This window comes from Euprymna scolopes, chromosome 37, assembly GCF_053919585.1.
Source record: "Euprymna scolopes isolate OS-2025 chromosome 37, ASM5391958v1, whole genome shotgun sequence".
NCBI classification, from domain to species: Eukaryota; Metazoa; Mollusca; class Cephalopoda; order Sepiida; family Sepiolidae; genus Euprymna; species Euprymna scolopes.
Genome location: NC_136518.1, coordinates 81,190,423 through 81,218,124, shown reverse-complemented (window position 1 = coordinate 81,218,124; position 27,702 = coordinate 81,190,423). Strand labels below are relative to the sequence as shown.

Below are 27,702 nucleotides of genomic sequence, written 5' to 3'. Positions count from 1 at the left end.
TCTTTGTCTTTTTTTTTTTTTTTTTTTTTTTTTTGTGGACCCTCCCCCCCCCCCACACACACACATGATACATGGTCATGGTGACCTTTTGGTTCAGGTAATTCTTGATGGAACATGCATCACTTTAAAATCGGTCGAAGTTTCTGTTTTTTGACTTTCTCAAATATAACCAAGTCCCAGGCCTAACTAATATAACGACGCATAGACAAAATTTGACTTTATCCATTAGCATAGTCTCCTTCTATCCTGGTGTTAGATTTGGAGAATAGGGTAGGTACTGCAGTTATTCGAAGTGAAATTCATAGTTTTGCTATTGTTGTGATTGGCATGGTGTATAGTCTTGGTGATAGAGCACTTTTTTTTTATCTTTATGACCATTTTCTGGTGATTTCTTCCTTCAAATAGATCAGTAATACTATATTTGTTTATTATTGCGCATCTGAGAATATGGAGGCCAAAACTTTGCCTGCTGATTTTTGCATTTTTGGTTGCTTTGGACGGCTTTCATCTGCTGTTGTCCACTCAGCTGACTGCCAATTTGTTTTAAGTGAAATGGTGGGAGCAAGTTTTCATCTATTTTAACATATTGAAACAGTTGCGAATGATGCTCGGAATTGTCAGTGTTTTTTTTTTTTTTTTTTTTTTTTTTTTTTTTTTATGACTTCAAACAAATGCAGCACCCACCGATCTTTCTTTAAGGAACATGCATTGCTTGAAAATAGTTTCTGTTTCTGAATCACCTTACAGTTTCCGACTCCATTTTCACAGTGATCACTGGTTCCGCTGATTAGCAGCTTAGTGTCAGAATATATCTGCTTATTAGTCTATCTCTGATGTCCTTATGAGTCTGTCACATGTTTCCATTGTATAAATAGAACAGAAACTCTCTTTAAACAGATGCTACCCTTGGATATTAGCCAGAAGATCAATATATATATATATTTTTTATTTTAAATCGACAAAATATATATATATATTTTTTTTTTTTTACATTCCGTCATCGGTGATCAGGAGATCCTATTTATTAAAAAGGAAGAAGTTGATAACATACTATGGACATTAAATTAGCATATCTATATAATAATTTAATGGTCGTAATGTTATCACCTTTTACCCGTCTTTTTAATAAATAGGATCTCCTGATCGAATAATTTATAATCTACAAACCATGACACACACATGTACGAATGTTAAAGGTACTATGGTATTAACATATAGATTCCCCAAACTTTAGTTTCTTTGCAATATTTTTAAATGTTTTTTTTTGGGGGGGGGGGGGGCAAATCTCGACCCAACCTCCCGTTTGAACATTTATGGATCAAAGATTTACACTGACTTAGATGCATACTCATCAGATAGCAATTAAGTAAGATTCCCTGATTTTCAATGTTTTTAAGACTCTTTAAGCTTAGGTCTTAAATTTTAGACATTTTCTAGAATCATGTACTGCAGTTTGATCAAAATTAGAATAAGGATTCTTGACATTAGGTTGAGTACCATAATATCTTGATTTTTTTTTTTTTTTTTAATCTTTCGTTGCAACAGACGCAAATGCATACGTCATGCGAAATGACGTCTCTGTAATAAAAAAGATAATTTAGTTATAACAAGAAGTCATGCGTGGCAGGAGAATGAGGGAATAAATGTCATTGTTACACACAAAAAGAGTATTTACTTGTCTTATGTTCCTTTGCGACTGTGCCTACGTGTTGGGTCTACTTGTGTAAACATGTACCACGTTACACTGCGAGGGGGGGGGCATTAAAAATGGTGCAAAACTGTTCTGTTTGAGGAATTGATTATTCTTTTGAGTTCGATAATGTTTATTTTTCTTTGTCAATTTCTCTATAGGAATTAGACATGCAAGTTCGAAAAGCGGTTATGGTTTCTGTTGAATTAATTGGTTGCTACATTTTTTTTTTTTTTTTTTTTTAAACAAATGATTAGATTTAATTTTTTTCTTTGAAATAAATACCTCAGCCATACACACAAACTATTGAACAAACAATAAACACTTTTTCTTCTCTTCCTCCCTATTTTTCAACTTGTATAAAAGGCTCGATCGATCAGTCGATCTCTCATGTCTCAGCTTAGAAATAGCAACATGTTCCTGCTTTTTTTTTTTTTTACCCCAGCACCAAAATCAAGTCTAGACAATTCTTATGACCTGTTCCTGTTGATTGTGGGGTAATGCTGGCTCTATGTAGTTCTAGGAGGTTCACCAGCCCAAGCTTTGCCTTGACAGAGTACAAAATAGACTTCGTGGCTTAGTGGGGGATGCCCTTTTCTCTTCCCTGCAACCTCTCTCCCACAGAAGAGACGTTGCGAGCCTATTCTTGTTTTATCGTTATTTCCATGGCAGGTGCTCGTCTGAACTCCAATCTCTGATCCTCCCCCCCTCGCCAATCTTACACGAAAAACACCCGTCTAGCTGAATCCACTGTGAAAAATTTCCCCCACTCTTTATCTGTGCCTAAATCAAAACGTGGATTCCATGAACAAAGCTTCTTTCTTAGAACTGCACGCCTGTGGACCTCTGTTCCGTCTGCCTGCTTCCCACCGGACTACGACTTGGATGTCTTCAAGTCCAATGTTAACAAATTCCTAATGAACCGCCCCCTTAAGTAAACACTTCATCAAATCTCCACACTAACGCAATGTACTTGCAATAACCCTTATCCCTGAGTGGCTTCCGGGCCTTAATAAGTGGTGATCACTGTGTAAAAAAAAAAAAAAAAAAGGTTAGTTTATTGCTAATCACCTGAGGAACCCCTACTCAGAAATGCCAACATGGCTGCTTAGGCACTTTTTGCGAATCAGTGCCCCTTCTTGAAAGCTTTAACTCTTCAATCCAACTTTCTGGCCCTTGTGTCACATTGCTCACTGTGGGAATCAAACAAATACCATGCAGTTTGAATGGACGTACCTTGTTTTAGACACATCCAAGCATCAACCCTCACTTGGATGCAAGGGGCTACTATTTGGTACCATGCCTAGGAAAAATTAACAAGATTTTTTTTTTTTTTTTGTTACATGAACTTCTGCATATCAGTACAGCCAGGAAGTAGTCTAGCTGTTCAAGGGAAGAAACTATTAGAGTAGAAACCTTTCTGGCATTTAGGGACCTCAACACGGAAGGAGTGAAATTTTGTTGCCAAGCAGGTTTTTCGGATATATGCATCAAGGGAGCAAAAGTGCAACAAGTTCATCAGAACACATTCCATTAAAATATTTGTAAAACAAGCACAAAGATACAATATTGCAGCGATGTGACAGAGGTTGGAGCTTAGTTGACAACGTGGGACTTGTTTGATTGAAAACTCTTTACTAGACCCCTATCCAAGAGGGAGAGGCTAGTGGTAGATGCACCAGCCCAAATGTGGCAATAATATTCCATGCATGGGCAAATGGTAGCCTTGTAGAGATACAGCATACTCTCAGGTGTGAATAGTCTTCTAGCTCGATAGAGGGAGCCCACCTTCTTTGCAGCAGCCTTCACAACGTCCTCATTGTATTTGTTACAGTTCATATTGCTCATGAATGTTAGGCCAAGGAGTTTGAAGGAAGAATTCTCAAGTAGTTTTAATTGTCGTGGATATCGGTTTGTTTATAAGTACTTTAATGGAATGTGCTCTGACGAACTTGTAACACTGTACTGTGAATACTCGCGACTGACTTGACAAGCAACAAAATCCCACCCCTTCACTGTTGAAGTCCATAGATGCCAGAAAGCCTTTTATTCTAATTTCTTCCCTCAAACTGTTGGACTTTTGAATTACCTTCCTGTTTCCCGGTCCTTCATATGACCTTAAAATATATCCGATAGTGAGGCCCCAGCTTGCGGACTTTGGGGAGTGTGGAGCCACCCCTTAATTGCCATTGCTCTCAGGTCCACTCTGACCTGGAGTTATAGTACCTGTTAGGGTCCCAACTATGGGTTAAATAGAAACCGACTTCAAAAAAACATATTCTATTCAAAATATTTTCTTCAAAATCACTGGATTCGGCATTAAATAACACAAAAAGGGTTGATATGCCGTAAAACAAAAACAACCAACCCTGTTTCCCTGACTGTACCGACATGCACAAGTTTAAATGTATTGTGAACAAGCATCTTGCTACCCAGGTATCTACATAGTGCCTTTGTAGATACGGTTCTAAATAGTAGCCCTGACAGCCAAGTGGCAGCATACCTTTTTTGGGGGTGAATAAGTTTTAAAAAAAAAAAAAAATCTCAAATGCTGTCCATCAGATCAGTCTGCCAGGCTTAAGTTTGAAGTAGGATTTTCTTTCGTCTGTCACACTTGAGTCACAGAAAAACGTGAAAGTGTCAATTTTGGTGATAGTTGCAATTATGTCCATAGTCTCGCTATTTGGTAGGTTGTTTTAATCTTGACGGTTAAGTTTGAAAATATCGATAATGATCAAGTATTGTTGCTACATTTGAGCTGGTGTATCTATTAATAGTCTCTCCCACTTTAATAGTCCACAAAGAAACTCTAATGTAATAGATCCCCCGCACTAATCAACCAAGCTCCAACCCCTGTCACATCGCCGCAATGTTGTATCCATGTGCCTATCTTATAAGTACTTTAATAGAATGCACTCTGATGAATTCGTAGCACTTGTACCCCTCGACGTAAATACTTCTGACTAACCTGAGAAGCAGCAAAATCCCACCCCTTCACTGTAGATACATGAAATCTTTCTACTCTACTAGTTTCTTCCCTCGAACTGCTAAGCTTTGGAATTCTGTCATTCTCTCTTGCTTCCCAGACTGTACTAGCGTGAAGAAATGTTAATATAATGTGAACAGATATCTTGCTGCTCAACTCCCTACATAGTGCTCATTGTAGGTACGGCCCCATATATTGACATTCAAGTAAAAAAAAAAAAAAAAATCTTAAGAGATGCTGTCCATTTGGTCAGGCTGCCAGGATTAAGTTTGAAATAGCATTTTCTTCAGTCTGTCATGCTTAAGTTTGAAATGGCAATTCTTTTCAATTTTTCATGCTTAAGTTTTATATAGGATTTTCTGCAGTGTGTCACTCTTAAATGTTCCAAAGGATGATGTGACTGCAGCGTCATGCATCGCAGTTTGCAGGATTTCCCAGGATTTATCCAGGTTCACTGCTTCCCCTGGTGCAGAATCTCTCAGCTTATTTTCGAGCGCAGTGCGAAACGCACTGATGTTGTCGTTGTTCTTCATTGCAGCCATGTTGAGACTACGTGGTCTTGGCTTACATGGTGCAGGTTTCTTGTTCGGGAGATCGAGTTGTGTCAGCACGTGTGAGTGGTCGGTATCACCATCGGCGGAGTGGTAGGTTCTTGATCATTTGACAGAACCAATGTCTCTTTTTCTACACAATGCAAGATCCAATTGGTGCCAATGTTTGGAATGAGGGTGTCTCCAAGAGACACGATGACACATTTTCTGTTTGAACCAGGTGTTTGCAATACAGAGTCCCTGTTGACTACAGAGCTCCAGAGTTCTTTGACCATTTTCATTTATTTTACCAGTACCGAAGTGACCAATGATGTCAGGCCAGGAAGTAGGGTTTGTACCGACTCTGCTGTTGAAATCTGCGAGTACTAGGAGGTGATCACTGGCTGGGATCCTGCTCAGTATTTCGTTGAGACAATTGTAGAATTCATCCTTCACATGATCTTCGCTAGGCAGTGTTGGCGCATAGACACTGATGAGGTGTACTGGTGTATCGGCGCAGTTGATCTTCAGCGTCATAATTCTCTCTGAAATGCTGACAAGAGTGTCAACTACATGTTCTCTGAGTAATTTGTTTATCACTGCAAAACTTACTCCATGGATGCGATCTTCCTCTTCTGCTTTGTCAGTCCAGAAGAAAGTGTAGTGTTTTCTGAGATGGAGCCAGTTCCAGCCAATCTGGTCTCCTGTAGAGTGACAATGTCGATAGACAGCTTGGCAAGTTCACGGTCAAGTAATGCGGTCTTACGAGGCAGACTTTGTGCATGAAGGTTGAGATCCGGGTCATGCGTGAAACCCGGGCACAGTGTACAAATGTTCCAACTTCCGAGTCTGAGAGTAGTCTTTGAATTGTGATTTGTAGCAGGTGAATGATTTACGTCTGTGATTGCCTGACTACTCCATCGAAGTGACGGACGTGATGGGGTAGCACCTTACTGATCAGGGACTGCCTGGTTTGAGGCGGGCCGTAGCCACCCACTGGGGCTAAATAGCCCCTCCCACCGTTGCGGAGGATCCAAAGCACCTGGTCAGGGCATCAATTTGACCAGACTTTTAACTCGTAACTATCTTCCACCATTGCAAACCCAAGGAAAGACGAGGTCGATACGTTGGTACCGACTCTGGCTGCAGGAGATGGCCGTTGGCTCATAAGAAGCTCATCCGACCTTTGATAGGTCTTGTTTTTGGTCCTGCTGGGTGTCCCCACACCCTCCTCACCCAGGTTACCCCAGGCGGGGGAGCCGGTTTAGTCGCCGACGACCCGACCATGAGGCAGCTAGCACTGGGTGGCATGGTACCAGTGGAAGTCTAAGCCTCAGCTGACACTGTAAATGTGAAACTGCATTTTTGTTGGACTGTCACCCTTTAAATTTAGACTAGCAGGGGTATGTTGAGTTATCTGGTTGGAGAGAAGTGGTATTGTAAGGCTATTTAACAACCCAGCCCTAAAAAAATGTTTCAATCAAAATAGCAGCAAGTGTCCATGCGAGCACAAAAAAAAATAAATTAGTCACAGTAGCAAGACTCGAACCTGTAACGCGAAAGAAAAGGAGAAGAATGCAAACACATTAGCCTTCTCGCTCATGGCGCACTTGTGACGTCAGTCTTCAAAATAATCTCTTTTAAACATGTTGAGATCACTAGGCTTGAATGATGTGCAAAAATGTCAACGCAAAAAGTGATCACTCTTTGCAAAAATACAGCCCAGTTGACAGTCCAAGAATTAATGTTTTTGGCTATTTTTATTTTATACAGGGTGACCAAAAAAAAAACGGGCCCCAACTCTAATTAGGCCCCATTTCTTTGTGTTTTGTCCAAATGAAATTAAACTTTGGTCATAACTAGTTTATTATATTCAAAATATCACATCAAAACACTAGGGTCTTTAGCCTTTTTTTCTCCGTTCTACAGCATTGTTTTTTTTTGGGGTCACACCGAGATCTTGATCTTTCTAATGATAGCAATTATGTGAGTGTTCGTTGCCTGTGTTGAAAGATTTTGGCAGACATTTAAACGTGCACACACACACATCTAGAAAAAATTAAACCTCCAATGTAGCAGCAAATCCTGGGAACATCAACCTGAAAGAACAGTTGGAAATGACTTATATACCATACATTATGACCATGTAATCCCTACAGCCATCTACTTTGAAAATACTACTGTGAAACCTGACATAGTTATATGGAATAAGTCGGAGAGAGTTGCAACCTTGATTGAAGTGAGTGTTCCTAATGATGGCGGTCTGAACAGAGCTGAAAGAGAGAAACAGACCAAATAATAATGTCTCCTGTATGATATGAAAAGAAACTGGAATCTTAGAGATATCAATCATACCAGTTATCATAGGTGCCACAGGGCTTATGAAGAAGAACCTGGAGTCCTACCTAACTAATATTCCTGGTGAACCAAGTGCAAAAGAGATCCAAACAATTGCACTTAAGGTAACAATGAGGATACTAAAAAGAGCTCTCGGTTGATTTCAATAAAAAGCAGAGCAATGTTGGTAGCTGGTTTGACTGCCCCATACATACCCAGCGTTACAATCTTCAAAGGAAGAAAAAAAAATACTAACATACATTTTGCCTTTTCTATAATAGATGACATTGCAGTAGACATAGGTAGGGTGAACAGATCTTAAGGATATCAAATTTTATTTTATTTATTTATTTTTTTTAAGTATTTTTTTATTAGTCTGTTAAATCGATTTCAGATATCACGTGTCAAAAATGAAATGGTATTGACATGGTTTAACCAAAAAGAATACACAACCTATCACTCGCCATGAATAAAAAAAAATAAAAAAAAAATCTATAATTTTCCAAATCAACTTTGAGTCATTTTGCAAATAGCATAACACAATTATAGTAACACAATTATAGTACTCAAAAAACTTCAACCTGAATTAGCGCCCATACTTACAAAACTGTTTAAACGTTGTCTTAAGGAGAATAGTTTCCCATCTCCCTGGAAAATCTCATCAGTATGCCCTGTATTTAAGAATTCAGGTGATCGCTCATCCCCCTCTCAGTACAGGCCAATAAGTCTCCTGTGCGTCATGAGTAAGTTGCTAGAATCTGTGTTAAATACAGAAGTAATCAAACATCTCAACAAAAATAACCTTCTTAGTGACACTCAATATGGTTTCCGTTCTGCTAGATCTACAGCAGATGTCCTTACAGTTATATCGCATAGGATTAGCAAATCTCTCGACGGTGGCAATCTTTCTAGGGCAATTGCTCTTGACATATCTAAAGCCTTTGATAGGGTATGGCATAAAGGTTTACTTCATAAGATCGCTAGCTATGGTATAGCTGGAAAAGTCTTCTCAATTATTAAATCATTTCTTTCTGATAGGTTCATAAGAGTAGTAGTTGAGGGGCAAAAATCAGAAGCTCACAGTATTAATGCCGGTGTCCCTCAGGGATCCATCCTGGGCCCAACTCTTTTCCTGATCTACATTAATGATCTTTCAAATCATATCCTTACATCATTTGTAGACATTTATGCTGACGACACTACCATTTATGGTACCACATCTAAGACAGTAAACGACCAAGTTCTCTCCAATTCTCTCTCCTCTGATCTTGAGCACGTAGTACAATGGGGAAAGGAGTGGCTGGTTACTTTTAATGCATCTAAAACCAAGCTTCTCTCTTTACATCATCAACATTCTAATTCACATTTGTCATCAATTGAAATGAATGGCTCTCGTCTTCAGGAGGCCTCAAGTTTTGACAAGCTTCTGGGCTTGACCATTACTCCTGATCTTAAATGGAACACGTATATCAAATCTGTTGCCAAGGCCGCTGGAAAAATGGTGGGATCTTTCTATCGATCCAGTAGATATCTCACTGCTGATGCTATTCTCTACCTATATAAGAGCCAGGTACGTCCAAGGATGGAATACTGTTGCCACATCTGGGCAGGAGCTGCTAGAAAGGACTTGTCCTGCCTTGATAGAGTTCAAAATAGACTTCGTAGCCTCGTAGGAGATGTCCTTTTCTCCTCCTTGCAACCTCTATCTCACAGAAGAGATGTTGCGAGTTTGTCTCTGATGTATCGTTATTTTCATGGAAAGTGTTCAACTGAGCTTCAATCTATGGTCCCCCCTCGCCAAACTTTCACAAGAAACACTCGTCTAGCTGTAAACACTATCAATAATTTCCCCCACTCTTTATCTGTGCCTAAACCTAAACGTAGATTCCATGAACAAAGCTTCTTTCTTAGAACTGCACGCCTATGGAATTGTCTTCCATTTTCCTGCTTTCCGGCTGACTACAATATGGTTGTGTTCAAGTCTAAAGTAAATAAGTTCTTGATGAGCCGTTCCATATAAGTTATTAAATTTACCAAATTTTCATTACTAATGATTACTATATTGACCAATTTCTACTGTACACTCTTTAACCCTTATCCTTGAGTGGCCTCTGGGCCTTGATAATGTGGTGATACCTTTGTAAAAAAAAAAAAAGAAAAAAAGTTAGCTTTCCTCAGATATCATTCACGGTGTCTGTCGTAAAATTGAAATCGATTACCGTCGTGATTTGCCACAATAAATAACACAAGACAAGAACGATGTAAAGCAGTTAAGCTCTGTGGGGGGGGATACCGTCACGTGATATAGAAAGAGAAACCTTAAACGTTGTCTATCACTAGTTGTCTGATTTCCTTCAGTTTGCAGCGATTTTCTTTTCAGCCCAATCTACTCTCACCTGGCTTCGACACACAATTTCTCCGACATCCAAGCCTGCAACTGTCCCAAATTGGACATTGTCCTCAACTCTGTCCAACTCCTAACTTTCAAGTGTAACTGTCGTCAACTGTCATAAACCCAAGACTGTCCGCAAACTCTTCCCAACCGTTGTAAACTGTCATAAAATATTACCACTCTTAAAAATAACTCCAAGTATATTGATTGATCTTTTTTTTTTCTTACTACCACCCTTGATTAACAATACTATTTTAGCTTTCTTTTGTGTCCCTTTGTGAACAATTTTCTATCTATCTATTTTATTGATAAACTTTTTTTTTACTTCCTAACAATTGGGAGGGGGGTCTCGATAGTATCACAACTTTACAGTCAATTATTTTTTAGAATAAGATTTTTTTCCCAACATGGAAGCCATATGTTTTTCCTGAATTAAAGAAATTTTTCACCTGGTTTGTCTTTGGTATAGTTTTAAATTGCATCTGATGGCAACGGTCGATGTCAGCTCATTTCAACCAACTTCAAGCCACGAGCTGCCTTCCACTGTGTTCAACTTGCAACCGTTGTCACAAACTAAAAACTGTCTGTAAACCATCCCTAAACCTTGTAAACTGTAGCAAAACTCGTCACCACTCCTAATACTGCCAGTAGACAAACTCTAAACATATTGATATCTATTGTTCGATCCTTTGTCCCAAATCACTGCCGCATTTTGATTAACAATCCTATTTAGCTTCCTTTTGTGTACTTTGGTGAACAACTTCCTCTCCATTGTTTTGCTGATAAACTTATTTCCTCTTTTTTTTTTTTATAACATGGAAGGGATAACGTCGATACTATCACAAACTCATCAATAAAAGTTATCAGGAAAAGAACGTTTTTCAACCTTTGTTATTTTTGTCTTATTGACACACCCATTAAATCACTAAAGTTAAGCAACATTGAACCTAGTCAGTACTTACATGGGTGACCATTTGGTAATACCAGGTGCTGTGTGCTCTGGAGTCTGGAGAGGGATCGGCACCACCAGTCTATTCTTGCTCAAGACACACTGCATGAAACAGTGCAGTGCCCCCACGACTCCAGAGGGCTAAAGGACTGTTCCATCTTCTCTGCGGCAATTTTCATCTGTAGTTTTTTTAAAGATTGATTCCATTCACTTTATCTTTTATATATAAAGGCAGGTATATTTATATATTTATATGCACAAAATTCAGTTGACAACTTACTGAAATGAGTGACACACACAAAGGACATTGAGGTAAGATTCCGCTTAGATTATCGAGTTTTCTATATTATAGTGGTTGCTATAGAAACGAGCTTTTCATGATGAAAGAAGACATAAAGAGATGTCTGCTGAGTGTTTTCATATAAGGTTTTATTTGTAAAAAATCATTTACTGAAATGTGCGACACACACGGACAGAACATCAAGGTAACATTCCAATTAGATTATCAGGTTGTCTACATTATTGGTGGTGTTTTATTTACATGGCTTCATGGAGAGACTGATTCATAAAACCTTTGTTTCTCTCAGCTTATTAAATAATGGACGAAGGAATAAATCTCTGAAAGTTTGTGACTCTATGTGGATTAGCAGACTTATCAATTTGAATCCCAGCTTGAAAAAAAAAAAAAATTGAGCAGAATTGTAAAACTCATTTCGTCCATTTTTTTTTTTTTTTTTTTTTTTTTTTTTTAACACAAAAATTGGTGTTGGTATTCATGAAGGCTGATAGCAATGCAGAAAAATAGAATTGTGAAAGAAAGTAATAACAAATATAAATCTTCAGTAAATGTGAAGAAAAAATAATGAAAAACTAAATGATGAACAAGCCAAAAACTATATGGTCCCCTTGCTGATGCCTTTGCCATGTTTTTTGTGGTGGGACTGGAAAGAGTCACGTTGTTAACCTTATAGCTGATCACCTCAAGTGAACACTTCCAACGATATGGAACATCCAGCTGTTCTTGTTGCAGATTCCACTGGTACTGCAACCAGTAAAATAAACGGCACCACACTTCACACGACTTTTCATCATCCTATTTTTCAGGTCCTGGATATGACCTTAAACTATATCCGATGGTGAGGCCCCAGCTTGTGGGCTCTGGGGAGTGTGGAGCCACCCTTTAATTGCCATTGCTCCCAGGTCCACTCTGACCCGGAGTGGTAGTACCTGTTAGGGTCCCAACTATGGGTTAAATAGAAACTGACTTGCAAAAAACAAATATATTCTATTAAAAAAATTTTTTCTTCAAAATCACCGGATTCGGCATTAAATAACACAAAAAGGGTTGATATGCCATAAAAACAAAAACAACCAACCAACCAACCCTATTTTTCATGGCAGATCAAGGAAAACCCTTTCTAATAAAACTCTAAATGACCTATGTACAAAAATCCAAGAATTAAAGGTTCTTATCACTGAAATCTTCATGACTTCCTATGAACACTAGCTGAGAGTTTGTTATTAAAACTCCTCAGCCTAACATTCACAGGTAACAAACATGAATTGAAATAAATGCATAGTTAATTCGAATTGTAAAACAAATTTGAATTGACAAGTTCTTATTTACTGGCATCCCCACGAGGGTACAGTTAAATAAGGGTCGGATCTTCATTCACGTGTAGAAGAAACTTAAAAAAAAAAGATGAGTTGCCTGCTTATTAGTTTGCATCCTTATATTGTACCTATTTACTATGCCTCCCCACGGGACAGAGTTAGACACCAGGATCGTTTTTTAACGTGGAGAAAAGGTACAAAAATAAAAATTGTCTCAGTCGTGAAGGATTTCTCCTCCGCCGAAAGAGAACAAGAAATGGAAGTGCAGCATTTGAAGAACAGATGCTACACTTTGATCTTGACCAAAAGGCCCAAATATTGTAAACCAATCGCGTATATTAAAGTTCAATCTACAAATATATAATCAATATTTGTTACTTCCCTTGTACTGTTAGCCAAAATCAGAACTGTTGCATATTTTGAGCATTTCAACCCCTGGCCTGATGGGGCTAAAACAGTTAAATGACACCGTTTCATGACAAACGATGCCTTAATTTTTAGAAGATTTGGTACCAATTAAAACCTCTATACACGAGTAAGAATTTTAGGAGAAAAATAAAAATTAGCCCAAAAGGTTTTCACCCAGAAAACACCCTAGGGCTCAAGCCTCAGAATTTTCCCAGGGTCAAATATTACGTTTCTAGACATATAGCCATATGGTCTTGTTTTTGGGTAATTTTTAGTATAATTTAATGGTCCGAATTTTTTAGCATAATTTAATGGTCCGAATTTTTTAGTATAATTTAATGGTCCGAATTTTTTAGTATAATTTAATGGTCCGAATTCTATGTCCTGAAAAGTGCTGTTTTGGGCCATTTTGACCCCTTTTTGACCCTCTGGGACGCAAGCAGAATTTTTATCAAAAATCTGAGAATGTTACATTTCTTCCCTTGGGTAGTTGTAACTTCATGCAAAATTTCAGAAAAATATAATCAGTAGTTATTAAGAATTTGGGGAACGAACAGATGAGAATGAATTCCATGATCCAAATGCAACTAAATCAGACCAAGAAATCAAAGTAAATTTAATAAAATAAAAAATAAATTAAAACATAAATAAAAAAATAAATTAAAAATATAAGTAAATGAATGAATTTTAAAAATAATAAATAACAAAATTATAACAAAATAAAAAGTAAAAACCGAATAATTATTTTTGGAACACTCCTCATGTTTAGAGTTCTACTATTGCACTATCGAGCTATCTAAAGAATTTTGTGCTATTGATATTAATATCTACATTGGAATACAAAATTGGAAATTTTCTTTTAATGGTATAAATATATATCTATTACTAGCATTTTAGCCCGGCGTTGCCCAGGTGTTTGGAGGTGTATGTTGAGCAAAATAAAAAAATAAAAAAAAGGTCAATCTTTTTAACTTTGACCCCTATTATGACTCCCTTAACATTTGTTTTGGGTTCAAATCAAGTTATTAAGTTAGATCCATGTCCAAGAACATATATCTAAAATTTCAAGTGTTTATACCCAAAATTGTCGGAGGAGTTTGGTAGAGTTCTCAAAGGTCAAATTGTTGACCTTTGACCTCTTAACAGCCACATTTCTGGCCGAAAACGGATTACAAAGATTTTCCCAAATCTCAGTACCCTGTATATCAAATTTCGAGTCTGTAGACTAAAAATAAACAGAATTATAGCGTAGGGAAATGTACACAGATACACACGCAGACACGTTCACTTTCATAGACATATAGATAATAGTCGTATTCCTGTATGTTTGGTCACAATTTGATTCAATATGTGCAAAAGGTACATGGTTTCACAAAAGTTTATATGTAAAACACTTTTTTTATTGCAGCATGATTTCTATATATACTACTTATGCAAAAGAAATCTATATTTAATGAGTAATCTCATTTGCATATTACATTTAAAAAAATCTATTTCAATAATTAGCTTGATGTTATAATGTAATGTAAAAAAATTGATTGTTCTTTTTACACATATAATTTGAAGTTGATTTTTCATTTAATTTACATTTTAAATTTTTCTCTTCCCTGCAACCTCTTTCCCATAGAAGAGACATTGCAAGCCTGTCTCTGCTTTATCGTTATTTTCCTGGCAAGTGCTCGGCTGAGCTCCAATCTATGATTCCTCCCTCGCCAAACTTACACGAAAAACACTTGTCTAGCCAAAACCACTATCAATAATTTCCCCCACTCTTTATCTATACCTAAACCTAAACGTAGATTCCATAAACAAAGCCGCTTAGAACTGCACATCTGTGGAAGTGTTCTGTTTGCCTGCTTTCGAGCTGACTACAATTTGATTGTCTTCAAGTTCAACATAAACAAGTTTTTGATAAACAGTCCCCCTAAGTAATCCAATTTACAAAATTTCCACTACTTACGATTACTGTACTATAATCCCATTGACTACTGTACAACCATTAACCCTTATCATTGAATGACCTCCAGGCCTTGATAAGTGGTGACTCCAATGTAACGTTAAATAAAGTCCAATGTAAAGTTAGATATTCGATGTATTTTAAATAGTACGTAACTAATCCCTCCACCTGGCAATGTTTTGACCAGGCAACGCCAGGTACGTACAGCCAGTGTGTGTGTGTATATATATAATATGCATTCGGTTTTATATACACCACCATTTTCTTACATGATGTTCAATCAAGTTGAAGTAGGTGATTTAGTTTAAGATTATATCCCCACTCTGCTGTTCGATTTCTGCCGGCAAACAACGCATCTCCTTCTTTCTGGTCTCACCTCATATACTTTGCTCCCCCCCCCCTCCTGCCTATTAAATTCTATCATCGTCTTCTTTGAAACCCTATCGATCAGTTTCATTCAAAATTCGTTGATCAATGAGAACAAGTCATGGCCTACAAAACTGCACTGCCAATTTTGACACTAATTCTTTTTTCTGAATTCGGTCCAAAATCGAAATTTTTTTTTTTTTAATCTTAAGAGAACTGATGGATACAGTCTTTGTGTTTCTTTTAATAGCTGATATTTTGTGTTCTTAAATGCTGATTATTTTTTTTTTTCATTTTTTTTTTTTTTACCTGGCATGTCTGAAAGTGAATGTTACCAAATGTTGGTACGGCATAATCACGTTGACACACCAGTTCCCCTTATTACAGGGTGGCCACAAAGTCACGCACCAATGTAAATATTTATTCTTTGAATTTGAATAAATGTTACTACTATAACTTTTTTAACTTTTTTAATTAACATTGGTGCGTGCCTTTGTGGCCACCCTGTATTATTCTTCTTCTTCTTCACTAGGAGTTTTTACATAAGCCATCATCAAAGATCTTTCCTCGAAGTTTCATGGAGTCTGAGTTTCAAGTCTCCTCAGATTATCATCTCAGCATATTTCCAGTTATTCTGGACTTCTTGTCATTGGATTCGAGCAGTACCAATTCAGGAAAGATGTGGTTGGAGATTGTGCAACCCTGGCTTCACAATTACACATGCAGCTACTCATACACGTGTTATCCATTGTCTTTGAGACTGAACGGAGGCATCGAGTAATGTTGGAAAGAAAGAGGAAAGTTTCTCTGCTCCTTTTGTGGGAAAGCGTAGTTTATCAGATATGTGGTATGCATGCTGTTGATGCATCGAGGTGAAACCTGGCCAGTGTGAGTTGAGGACATGCGTTGCATGGAGAGAAATGCGATATGAGAATATGATGGATGTGTAATGTAAGTCTTGAAAGCAGGCTTAGATCTGATGACCTCAGAGGAAGATCAAATCTGGAAAATATAGACAGCTGTTTGTAGAGCAGGAGACTTTGTTGGTATAACCACATTGAAAGACTGGACAAGAGTTCTTGGGTCGGTAGATATAGAACAGTGGAAACAGCAAGGGCAGTTGGTGATTTTAAAATGTTGATTAAAAAAAAAAAAACAAGTGAAGTGTGCATGGTCCCCTGTGAGCGTACAGTGAACGAAGCATAAAAAAATGACAGTTTAGCATTTGCTCCTCCCCCCCCCCCATTTAGCTCCAAAAGTCCCCAGGGGACGTCAAATCCTGGTGAAAATGAACAAACGGTGCAGTTTTAGGCCTTAACATATGTAAATTCGAGTTCTGCAAAAAAAAAGAAATGACTAAGTTCATCATTTGCCCACCCCTCCATTTAGCCCCCAAGTCCCCAAGGAATTAACATATTTAAATTTTAGTTCAGCACCATGCAAAATTGCTAAATAGACATACGCAGAAAATTTTGGACAAATATGGTAAAATAGTCCCTAAAATGGAGTGTTTTTATTAGCCCTAAAAGAGCCCCCGGGGCACACCCAAGAGTTATCGCAAAGTACAGACAAACAAAATTATATAGGAATCAGTTAGTTACAACTTTTTAAAAAGTTTTTTTACAAATCCAAGGCTTTTTTTAATAAGCACAAAAGTGTCAATTTTAGCCATTTTAACCTGAAAGGCACTCCTGGGAGGGAGTGGGCAACCAGAGTTTTCCTGGAAAATCTGTCACTTTCTTGCTCGTATCATGTTTAATGTTTGTGCAAAATTTTTAAAAATTCCAAGGCGTAGTTATTGAGAAAAAGTAGACAGACGAACGGACGAATGGACGAACAGACAAGGGTGAATTTACAGGTCCACCCTCCTTTTGTCGGGGGACCAAAAACTAAAATCAGTCTTTGGTGCATTTTAGGTCTGGAAGCCGGTATCTTCAGACTACCTGATCTGGAACGATGAAAAATAATACATTAGAATGAAATAATATTGTAAAATGAATTTGCTATGTAAAATAAATCAACAAAGCTTCTTTTTTTAGAACTGCACGCCTATGGAATTGTCTTCCATTTGCCTGCTTCCCAGCTGACTACAATATGGCCGTCTTCAAGTCCAATGTAAACAAGTTCTTAATGAGCCGTTCTCCTTAAGTAATCCAATTTACCAAATTTACACTTCTAATGATTACTTTGATGCTGTCCGATTGACTACTGTACACTCTTTAACCCTTATCCTCAAGTGGCCTCTGGGCCTTGATAAGCGGTGGCTCCTATGCAAAAAAAAAAAAAAAGTCTATAGGTGCAAAATTTATGCAAAAATTTAAACAAGATACATGGAAATCTCTCGATCTTTCAGCTATCACCTCATCTCGGGAGAAAATTGATAATCTTGTACACGTATACCGAATTAAATTGTTTATTTTAGTCATCTTTTGGCACCTTAAAGTTCCCTTAGTGCTCTTTATTTTCGCCAATATTATTCTTCATTGTGTATTAGCTCTTTCTCCTGATGAGATGAAAGAGCTCTCAAGAGATTTCTGCATATGTTTAAATATCAAAATACAGTACACTAGTAAAATTGATAGAAGTCATAGTAAGAGTTAAACTTTGTACGTAGAGATACTAAGTACGTATGGTAAACCGATCATTGGACTTTTGCATTTTAAACTTTTAATTCAAGTCATTTTATAAAAAATAATTTTATAAAATTAATCGTAAGTTCTCTACAGTGTAATGTAGATTCAGTGTATTGTGAACTGTCACTGCAGGGAGGCATGTGAAGCTTCCTCTCAGTGCACTGTAGAGGGCTCTCAACTAGAGCAGGCAATCAATCGATTTGATTTTAAAAAATAAATGGGCAAATATTTTTTTTTTTTTTTTTTAAACAGATTTTGATGACAAAAGTACTGGAAATGTTGAACTTTTTTTTTTTTTTTTTTTTTTTTACAGTGATCACCACTTATCAAGGCCCGGAAGCCACTCAGGGATAAGGGTTATTGCAAGTACATTACGTTAGTGAGGAGATTTGCTGAAGTGTTTACTTAAGGGGGCGGTTCATTAGGAATTTGTTAACATTGGACTTGAAGACATCTAAGTTGTAGTCCGGAGGGAAGCAGGCAGACGGAACAGAGGTCCACAGGCGTGCAGTTCTAAGAAAGAAGCTTTGTTCATGGAATCCGCATTTTGATTTAGGCACAGATATAGAGTGGGGGAAATTTTTCACAGTGGATTCAGCTAGACAGGTGTTTTTCGTGAAACATTAGTTGATCTTCGTTCAATCCCAGGCAACATCGAAGCTTCATGCTAGTATAAAATATTTAAGGCCACAACAGTATCTAAAGCTTTCATTAGCTGACTTGCTTTTAACAAAGAAATATGTACAAAACAAAGCTGAATGTAACAACTTATGGGTGATGCCAAGTCAACACGGCTAGCACTGTACGATTAATATAAAAAGGCACATTTTAGGAGTGGTGTAGAAATCTTAAAACCTTGATTATATAAAAAAAAAATGTTTAGTACATTATAGGTAAGGAAGCCAGTAGCTCTAGACAGCCTTATCTGGTAACACTCCCTTGCATGGATTGAGTGTGGAAAAATAAAGTATGTTAGTAAAATTGATAGAAGTAATAATTTTGGCTTTATTCATATAGCTAGCAGTTCAGCCCAGCTTCACTCAGGCCCTATGTACTGTTCATAACTTTATGTGCATATGTATATATATTAAAATGTTTGACTCGTTCAGGTAACCTACATCTAAAATTTCAAATGTTTAGACCCAAAATTGACTGAATAGTTTGCTAGAGACCGCAAAGGTCAAATCTTTTGAACTTTGACCCCTTGGCAGCCAAATTTTTGGCAATAAACTGATTAAAAAGCTTGCCCTATCTCTAAATATACTATGTAAAATTTCAAATGTTTAGACGAAAAACTGGCTGAGTAATTTGGTAGAGACTGCAGGGGTCAAATTTTTTAAAACTTTGACCCCATACCATTTATTGTTTTGGGCTCAAATCAAGTTAAGTTTGATTCATGTCCAAGTAACCTACATCTAAAATTTCAAGTATTTAGACCCAAAATTAGTGGAGGAGTTTGGTAGATATATTATTCCTTAATTGGAATTCATTTTTGAGATGATCATTATATATATTAATTTATTTTTATTTCGGACTATTATTCTCATCTTTATTAGTTGTTGTAAAATTAATATATATAATGCTCATCTCAAAAATATAATTAATATATATAATGCTCATCTCAAAAATGAATTCCAATTAAGGAATAATATATATACCAATCGGTACGGACCCGACTATGGAAGATCAGATAATAAATAAACGTGGATTTATAAGATCAAAGAATCCAACCTTGATTGCCCTTCGGTGCCCGTGGCGCAGTTGATAGACGTTGAATCTCTACAGTTCCAGATAAACATTGTCTGAAGATAGCGGTTTCAATCCCACCCAAAGCGTGTCAGAAGTTTAATTGGCCAAAATGTGGTGAGACGACAACAACTACGGATGGCAGTGATGGCTGAGAATGCAATTAGGTGATTCGAAGTTCCACCTGACGAAGGCCAGAGGAATAGTTGGCCGAAACGTTGTGAATAAACAAAAGCAATAAAAGATCAAAAACAACAACTAATAAAGATGAGAATAATAGTCCGAAATAAAAATAAATTAATATATATAATGATCATTTCAAAAATGAATTCCAATTAAGGAATAATATATATATATATATATGTGTGTTCCTATCATATCAAAGAACCTCCTGTTGATTTTGTCTAGCCTTTCTGCTTGTGTGGTAATAAAAATTCCCAAAGTTTGGTAGAGTTTTCAAAGGTCAAATCATTGAACTTTGACCCTTTGACAGCTGAAAACAGATTAAAAAGATTTTCCCAAATCTCAAAACCCCTTATGTCAAATCTTGAGTTTGTAGACTGGAAATTGACAGAGTAGTTTGGTAGGGAAATGTACACACACACACACACACACAATTTCACTTTTCTAGATATATAGATACTAAGTACATTATAGAAAACACAATTGGTAAATCAATTATGGAAGAAAAGCATCAGAAAAATGTAAAGATTTTGAAGAGTTGTGTGAAAAACAGGATGAAATTATACTATCAGAATATATTCAACATGGACTGATGTGATAGGTTTTTGTGTTTTCGAATTTTTTAGATGAGGATTAGTTATTCGGATTATTTGGATACTTTATATATATATACTAGCAAAAGTACCCGTTGTTGACTGGCTTCAAAAACAGCCTACAGAAAAGTGACTCTGATTTATGAAAGTATGATAGGTTATGAAAAGGAAGGGTTGTAAAGAGATAGCTTCGAATTTGGGGGTATCAAAACCAATGCAAAGTATGATGAAAGTAAAAATAAAATAGATAAATCCCATAATTTATTATACCATACCTATTCACACTGAAACACTTATCACAATATTCTGTGGATCTATATTAAAAAACCTTGTTAAACTTTGTGACATATTTCCATTCTATGGAGGTCAGGCGCGAACGAACACCCTATAATTTTATACCATATTTCTTCAAACTGAAACATAATTATCAAAGTATACTTACGCAGATAGATATGAAAAGTTTTTATTAAAGTTTGTGCCTATTTCCATTTTATGGAGGCCAGGCGTGAACACAGACTCCACAATTTTATTATACCATCCCTATTTAAGTTAAAACATACTTATCAAAGTATTCTTATATACGTCTATATCAAAAACACTTGTAAACGTTTTTTAATTTTTTATTTCCATACTTTGTGGACCAGGTGCGTACGCAGACTCCACAATTTTAATGAATCATCATTATGCCAGATCAAACATACCCATTCCTGTGTCTCGATACATCTATCATTATATGTGATCAGTTTTCTATAATAGTCAACCATATAGAAGCCTATTCGTAACCAGACACACACACAGACGTTCAGCTTTATATTATAGATATATATATATAGAGAGAGAGAGAGAGAGAAAGAATTATATTGCTCTGTAATTACATTGAGCTTCTTAAATAAGGATTGATATATATTATAAGAAAATATATTTCTACAGAAATATATATATATTATATATAATTTTTTTTTTTTTTACTCTCATTCACCCCTTAGTAAGGCATATCACCACTTGGGCATAAGGGGTTACTTATTGGGACCATGCACAGGAAGGATTAACAAGATGTTGGTTTACATTACATTTAAACTTCTGCATATCAGTACAGTCAGGGAAGCAGGTAGCTGAAAAGGAATTGCAAAGTCTAGCTGTTCTAGGGAGGAAACTATTAGAGTGTAAAGCTTTCTGGTTTTTAGAGACCTCAACAGTGAAGGGGTGAGATTTTGTTGCTAAGCGGGTTTGTCAGATGTGAATGTCGAGGGGGCACAAGTGCAACAAGTTCATCAGAGCACATTTCATTAAAATATTTGTAAAACAGACACAAAGATGCAACACTGCAGCGATGTGACAGAGGTTGCAGCTTAGTTGACAAAGTGGGATATATTAGATTGAAAACATTTTTTGGATCCGATCCAAGGAGAGGCTAGTCGTAAACGCACCAACCTAGATGTGACGACAATACTCCATGCATGGACGAATGGTAGCCTTGTAGAGGTACAGGATACTCTCAGGCGTGAGTAGTTTTCTAGCTCGATAGAGGGAACCCACCTTCTTTGCAGCAGTCTTTGCAATGTCCTTAATGTATTTCTTCCAATTCATATTGTCTGTATCATTTTCACAATGAATTTAGACTACTGTTCTCATCTTTAGTGTCATTTTCAAAACGTTTCGATAGATATAGCCTCCAACTTTCTTAAAGTGTTTCTTGTCAAACTCAGGAATGCGGACAGAATTTTGAATGGAACCCTTGACTTACTTAACGAGGCTAACATACTCTCGTTCGATCAAGTAGTTCACAATTGTATTTTTCGGTTGCCCACACTGAGAATTAAATTTTCAACCTTCATGTGAATATCACATTTAAAATTGATTTTTCCCAAATACTCTAACCACTGTGCCATGGATCCTTGTGAAAAAATCAATTTTAAAAGTGACCTTCTCCTAAAGGTTGAAGGTTCATTTCTCAGAGTGAGCGATCAAAAGTCCAACTGCAAATTACTTGGGATCCTCTATTCAGTCATGGCTGATGGAACAAGAACATGCTACCCCGTGAAATAAATAAAGGGTTCTGTTAGAAATTCTGTCCAAATTCTTGAGTTCGACAGAAACATTCCTGAGGTTACCAAGATACACCTGAAGGTTAGAGGTTACATCGACCGAAACGTTGTGAAAATAACACTGAAGATGAGAACAGTAGTCGGAAGAATCCAAATAATATGAATAATCAATCCTCATCTCAAAAATTCAAAAATCTAATTTGACTGGCCCTCATCCTTTCTTCTCTACAATTTCTCTCTTACAGACGTCATGTTGCTAGTCTCAGTCTTTTCTAAAAATACTCTTCTGACATGTGTTCTTTAGAATTGTCTAATCTATTCCCTGCCTCTTTTGTTCCAGCTCGTTTGACTCCTTGATCTAGTGGTCTTCATCAATTTGTTTTAATACCTCATTGTAATACAGTTTCATGTTCAGATAGCTTCTTTTCAAACCCTGCAGGCTTGTGGAACTCCCTCCCTGTTTGTTTTTTTTCCTACCTATAGCTTTGGTCTTGTTATGACTGACAATTCTTGGGTTTGACAGAAACCTTCCGGAGTTCGATAAGATACACCTAAAGAAGGTTGGAGATTACATTGACACTCAAGATGAAAACAGTAGTCCAAAGAATCCAAATAATATGAATAGTTATAGGCTTATTTATAAAATTCAAATTCTTCTGTCTTTTCTTATTTTGTTTTCTTTTCTTGTCGTTTTTCAGGTGCCGGAGGAAAACATACCTGGCTGTATCTGTAACCGGAGTCTAAGACGTGTTTTGTGTCCAGTTTGTGGCTACAACATCGAAGGACGGGTCCGAAAATGCTGTTCCTGGCACCCAAATGTCATCCACTTGATGGACCTGGGTGCCTGTCCAAAATGTACGGCCACTTGCCTCAGAGAAATCGATCTAGATCGAAGACGTCGAAACCGGCAGCAGCAACAAGAATAACACCCATTGTCAACAGGAGAAGCAAACACGGATTTTTTGTTGATGAATTGGAAATTCTTTGTGAATTTATTCCAAAACAGATTTCGTCTTTTTCTATTCCAAGATGGCTGCTAGGATAGATTGGAAAACAGATGACGATTATCTCCCTTTGTCAGAAGGTAAAAAGAAGGAAAATAATTACTGCTTTACTCTGCACATATCTGCATATTATTGCGGCAACGTTTATGATTGGAAAAAACAAATCGTGCACCAATCTTTTAAGAAATTTTATCCACATTCAAAGATGTTTTTTTTAAATTGGAGAATTCTATGGCCAATAAGATGCTTTTAAATTTTTTCTTTAAATTACTTCAGTTGTAGAATTTTTATTTTTATTTATTTCTTTTTTTTTTTTACCAAAATGTATATACTTTCATTCTATTCTCCCTTTTATTAATTGGCAACGAAAATCCTCAAAATCTATTAAAAATGAAACAAAATTGCTGCTGATAAAAACATTTTTTTGAGGAAAAAAGTGAAATTGATGTGAATTGTTATTTTAATATAAAATTGTGAAAAAAGAAAACTTTTTCTCTGATACAAAAAGAATGTTTTGTAAATTTGGTGTTTTCCCTTGGTTTAGAAGCACACATAAACCATGATACTTGACTCTTCTCTTTAAACTTTAATTGGTACTGCTTTAGTTTGTTATCTACATTTAAAAAAAAAAAAAAAAAAAAAAAAAAAAAAAATGAATCTACTTTAGTATTGGTGTTGGTACGATTAATCAGAATAGGGAATCGGAAGATGCCAAAAACGATTCCTTTAATTTTTTTTTAAATTTTCGTTTAAGAATTTTTCACTGCTGGTTGTAATAATAAAATAAATATTTATTAATCTAAACTTCCAGTAAAATTAAAATCTATATATCTATTTAACAAGTTTGTTTTTGTTTGAGAAAATATTTGCATATTTAAGATGCGTCTTTATGGTAATTGGAACAAAGTAATCATTTTATAATTAAATATTTAGAGATTTATAAAGAATCGGAATTGGTAATTGTATCGGAATTGGAACATATTGAAATCGTCCCATCACTAATATTTACACTTACATTGTAATCTAATTCTCACAAATCCACTTCGTTATGCGATCTACATGGTGCAAGACCAAGAGAAAGATTTTTAATGATTAGTTTCGAAAAAATGTGTGGGTATTGAGCATTGGACCCTATCCTCATAACCTCTGTCATAATCCCTAACTTTAGGCCCTAACACTAACATTTAAAAAAGGGACTGTACGAGACTTTATTCAATGAGAAGTCACTGAAGTAAATAGATCTGCTTAGTTATACAATCTACACCTCGTATTGCAATCAACAAGATACAAGAGCAAGGAAAACCCCCTTATGGGTTTCAAAAAAATGTGTGGTTAGAGAACCTGAAACCCTAACCTTAACTTTCAAAAAAAAAGAATGTGAAAAATTGAGAGGCCTACGATGAGGATATTTTTTCGTTTTAGGTATCAAGCCAAAGTAGCACCCTTTAATTTGATCCAGAAATTTCTATGCAACAATTTAAATGCTTCAAAATAATTTTCAAATGTTGAAGAATACAACCCTCTCTTTTTTTTTCTTTTTCTTTTTTTTGTTTATTAAATTATTATCAGTGAGAAACATCTGAACGGTGATCTCTTAGTGCAAAAATTACAAAATTGTTTTGGAGCCTTTAAACTGTCAATTAGAAATAAATTTGTTTCTGAATTTTTTTGAGATGAGGATTGATAATTTGTATTATTTATGTTATTGGACAATGATAGTTCAAGGGACACCTCAAGAGGCTCAGTTTGCATTGGCCGAAACGTGAAAATAATAGCACTCAAGACGAGAACAGTTGTCTAAATGGTACAGAAATAAATTTTATAGGGAAAGATCAAGTATTATGGTTGTGTTTTGGTTCCTATGCAAAAGAAGTATTTTCTGACTGCATTCCTATTATAAAAGTGAACCAAAGTTTGTTTTGTTTGTTTTTTTTGTGAAAAGTATCGACATTTGAATAATACTTTCTCTTCAAAAAAAAAAAAGATCATTAACAAAAATTCTCTAATTCAATGTTTTGTTGAAAATCAAAGACTTTCTTTTTTAAACAAAATTAAGAAGAAAAAAAAACGCCTGAATGGCAAAAATTGAACCGGCCAAAAATTGAGAAAAGTAAAATGGAGGCTGCTCAAAAATCTCACTTTCTTCATTTTTTGCTTCTTGCATAGATTTTCGATTTGGTTCGTTTTCAACTAAAATTTTAGTTTTGAAATAAACTTGCAATTCACGTTTTTAAAATCTTTACATTTTTAGTTTAAGTTAAAATTTGAATTATTGACAGACACTTGTAATCCACAATTATCGTTATTAAATAATCAATTAGTTACGTCTTAAATCTTGGTCAGTGGCATGCAGAGATCTGCTGATGCTCAGGATAAACTCCTTGATTCTGTGTTTCAAAGACTGAAGTGTAAGTTCTAGTACCTAGAAATTTTATGAAAGGGAGACAGTCCGAATATAATAGCTTGTGAAAGGGAAACAGTCTGGATATAATAGCTTGTGAAAAGGAGATAGTCCGGATATAATAATTTATGAAAGGGAGACAGTCCAGATATAATAGCTTATGAAAAGGAGACAGTCCGAATATAATAGTTTGTGAAAGGAAAACCGTCCGAATATAATAGCTTATGAAAGGGAGACCGTCTGAATATAATATAAACAAGCAGAAGATGCTGAATGTAAAAGTTCTCGCCTCAAAATTAAAATGAGATGATGCTATTAAAAAAAATATTTTTGAAACTTAAAGCAAGAAAACAAAATTAACTGTATGTAAAATTTTATGAAAAGAAATATTTCTTACAAAATAAAACAACTGTTATATATGTCGAGAGACAGACAGACGTACATGTGCAGGCTTTGCTACACTGGCATGACAAGGTTTCAATCTGTAGTTATTAATATCTAAGAACTCATCAGTCAAAAAAAATCTTTTTCTTTAATTATTCATATTGGAAAAGATTGGATGTTAGCAAAATAAGTACATTTCTGTATAAATTGTATAAATAAATAGTAATATAAATAGTTCTTTTCATTATTGAGCATTATTATATAAATACACTGGATATTATTTCGATTTTATTCTTTCAATACATTCTTAATTTGAACTATGTTAATTTTTTTTCTTTTTTCACAAAAAAGTTCGTTTTTTTTGTTTTTGTTTTTTTTGGGTTTTTTTTCAGTAAATTCTTTACTTCTGTAAACTGAAATTCAATCAATCGTCTTAACTTACTTTTGATTTTAGTCTGCTGCAATTTGATTGGCTTAACATGTTGGCATCTTTCAACTGTTTGCATAAACTGCCGCAAGTTGCCGACAAAAAAGTTGAATTCAACATGTCATGTATAAGTACTTAAAATTGTAGTGCAATTTTATGATCAAATGATCAGTGTTAATGATAAATCTTTGCAAGAGAAAGATGAGATTTTCATAAACGTGTCGAATTCTGCAGACAAAACTTCTCTAAAATGAATAATGCTTTTTAATTTAAATATTAAACGTTCATTTCTATGTAGAGTTTTAAAGTGATTTTTTTTTTCTTTTTTTCTTAGAAAAAGAGTTTTAGTGTACGGAAGGGGTCCCAAATTTCTAGCCCCTTTCTGGCCTCAGAAAATATTTAGGGCACATGATATTGGATGACTCTTGTCACATCAAATTACCTCTTTTTTGATCCATACGATCTTTCAATCAACCCCATCCTTCGCAACCAAAAGATCTGATTTCTTTTTAATTTTAGAACCAAAACAATACTTATTTTCTTTTTTAATCGGTTACTTTTATCTGTCATAATTTTGATTTAAAAAAAAAAAAAAAAAAAAAAATTAAAAAAAAAAATCAAACAGAAATAGACTAAATAAAAATTTTTTAAAATAAATAAAATTAAAAAAAAAAAAAGCAGTTCAAAGAAGTTTTCAGGCATTTATCACTATATACAAATCGAAAAAGTGGTAAAAAAACAAACCAAATATATAACTAAGTCAGTTGTGTTTTTCGTGATATAAGCGTTGTTTAAATTTTTGAATAAAATATGAAACACATTTAAAAGTCAAATTACAACACATTCTTGTGAAAAATAAACAAATATTTGTTTAAAATTGTCACTAAAATGTTAATTTTAAACAAATAAATATTCGTATTATTTGGATTCATCGGACTACTGTTCTCGCCTCGAGTGAGAACAGTAGTTTGAAGAATCCAAATAATACGAATAATCAATCCTCATCTCAAAAATTCAGAAACGTCATTTTATGTAATATGGCATTGTAAGTTGACTT

At 35.6% G+C, this 27,702-nt stretch overlaps 2 protein-coding genes across 2 annotated transcripts in view; both read left to right on the top strand.

The window, feature by feature from the left end:
• The window catches only part of LOC145261252 (uncharacterized), a 70,846-nt gene extending 45,498 nt beyond the window's left edge, over window positions 1-25,348 (top strand). Inside the window, exon 2 of the mRNA XM_080119646.1 lies at window positions 23,128-25,348. Within this exon, the coding sequence (XP_079975772.1) occupies window positions 23,128-23,355 (228 nt within the window). The 3' untranslated portion in view covers window positions 23,356-25,348. The remainder of the gene's footprint in view (window positions 1-23,127) is intronic.
• LOC145261251 (uncharacterized) overlaps window positions 23,376-27,702 on the top strand; it is a 116,796-nt gene continuing 112,469 nt past the window's right edge. The window contains exon 1 of the mRNA XM_080119643.1: window positions 23,376-23,513. The gene's annotated coding sequence lies outside the window, so the exon portion shown is untranslated. The remainder of the gene's footprint in view (window positions 23,514-27,702) is intronic.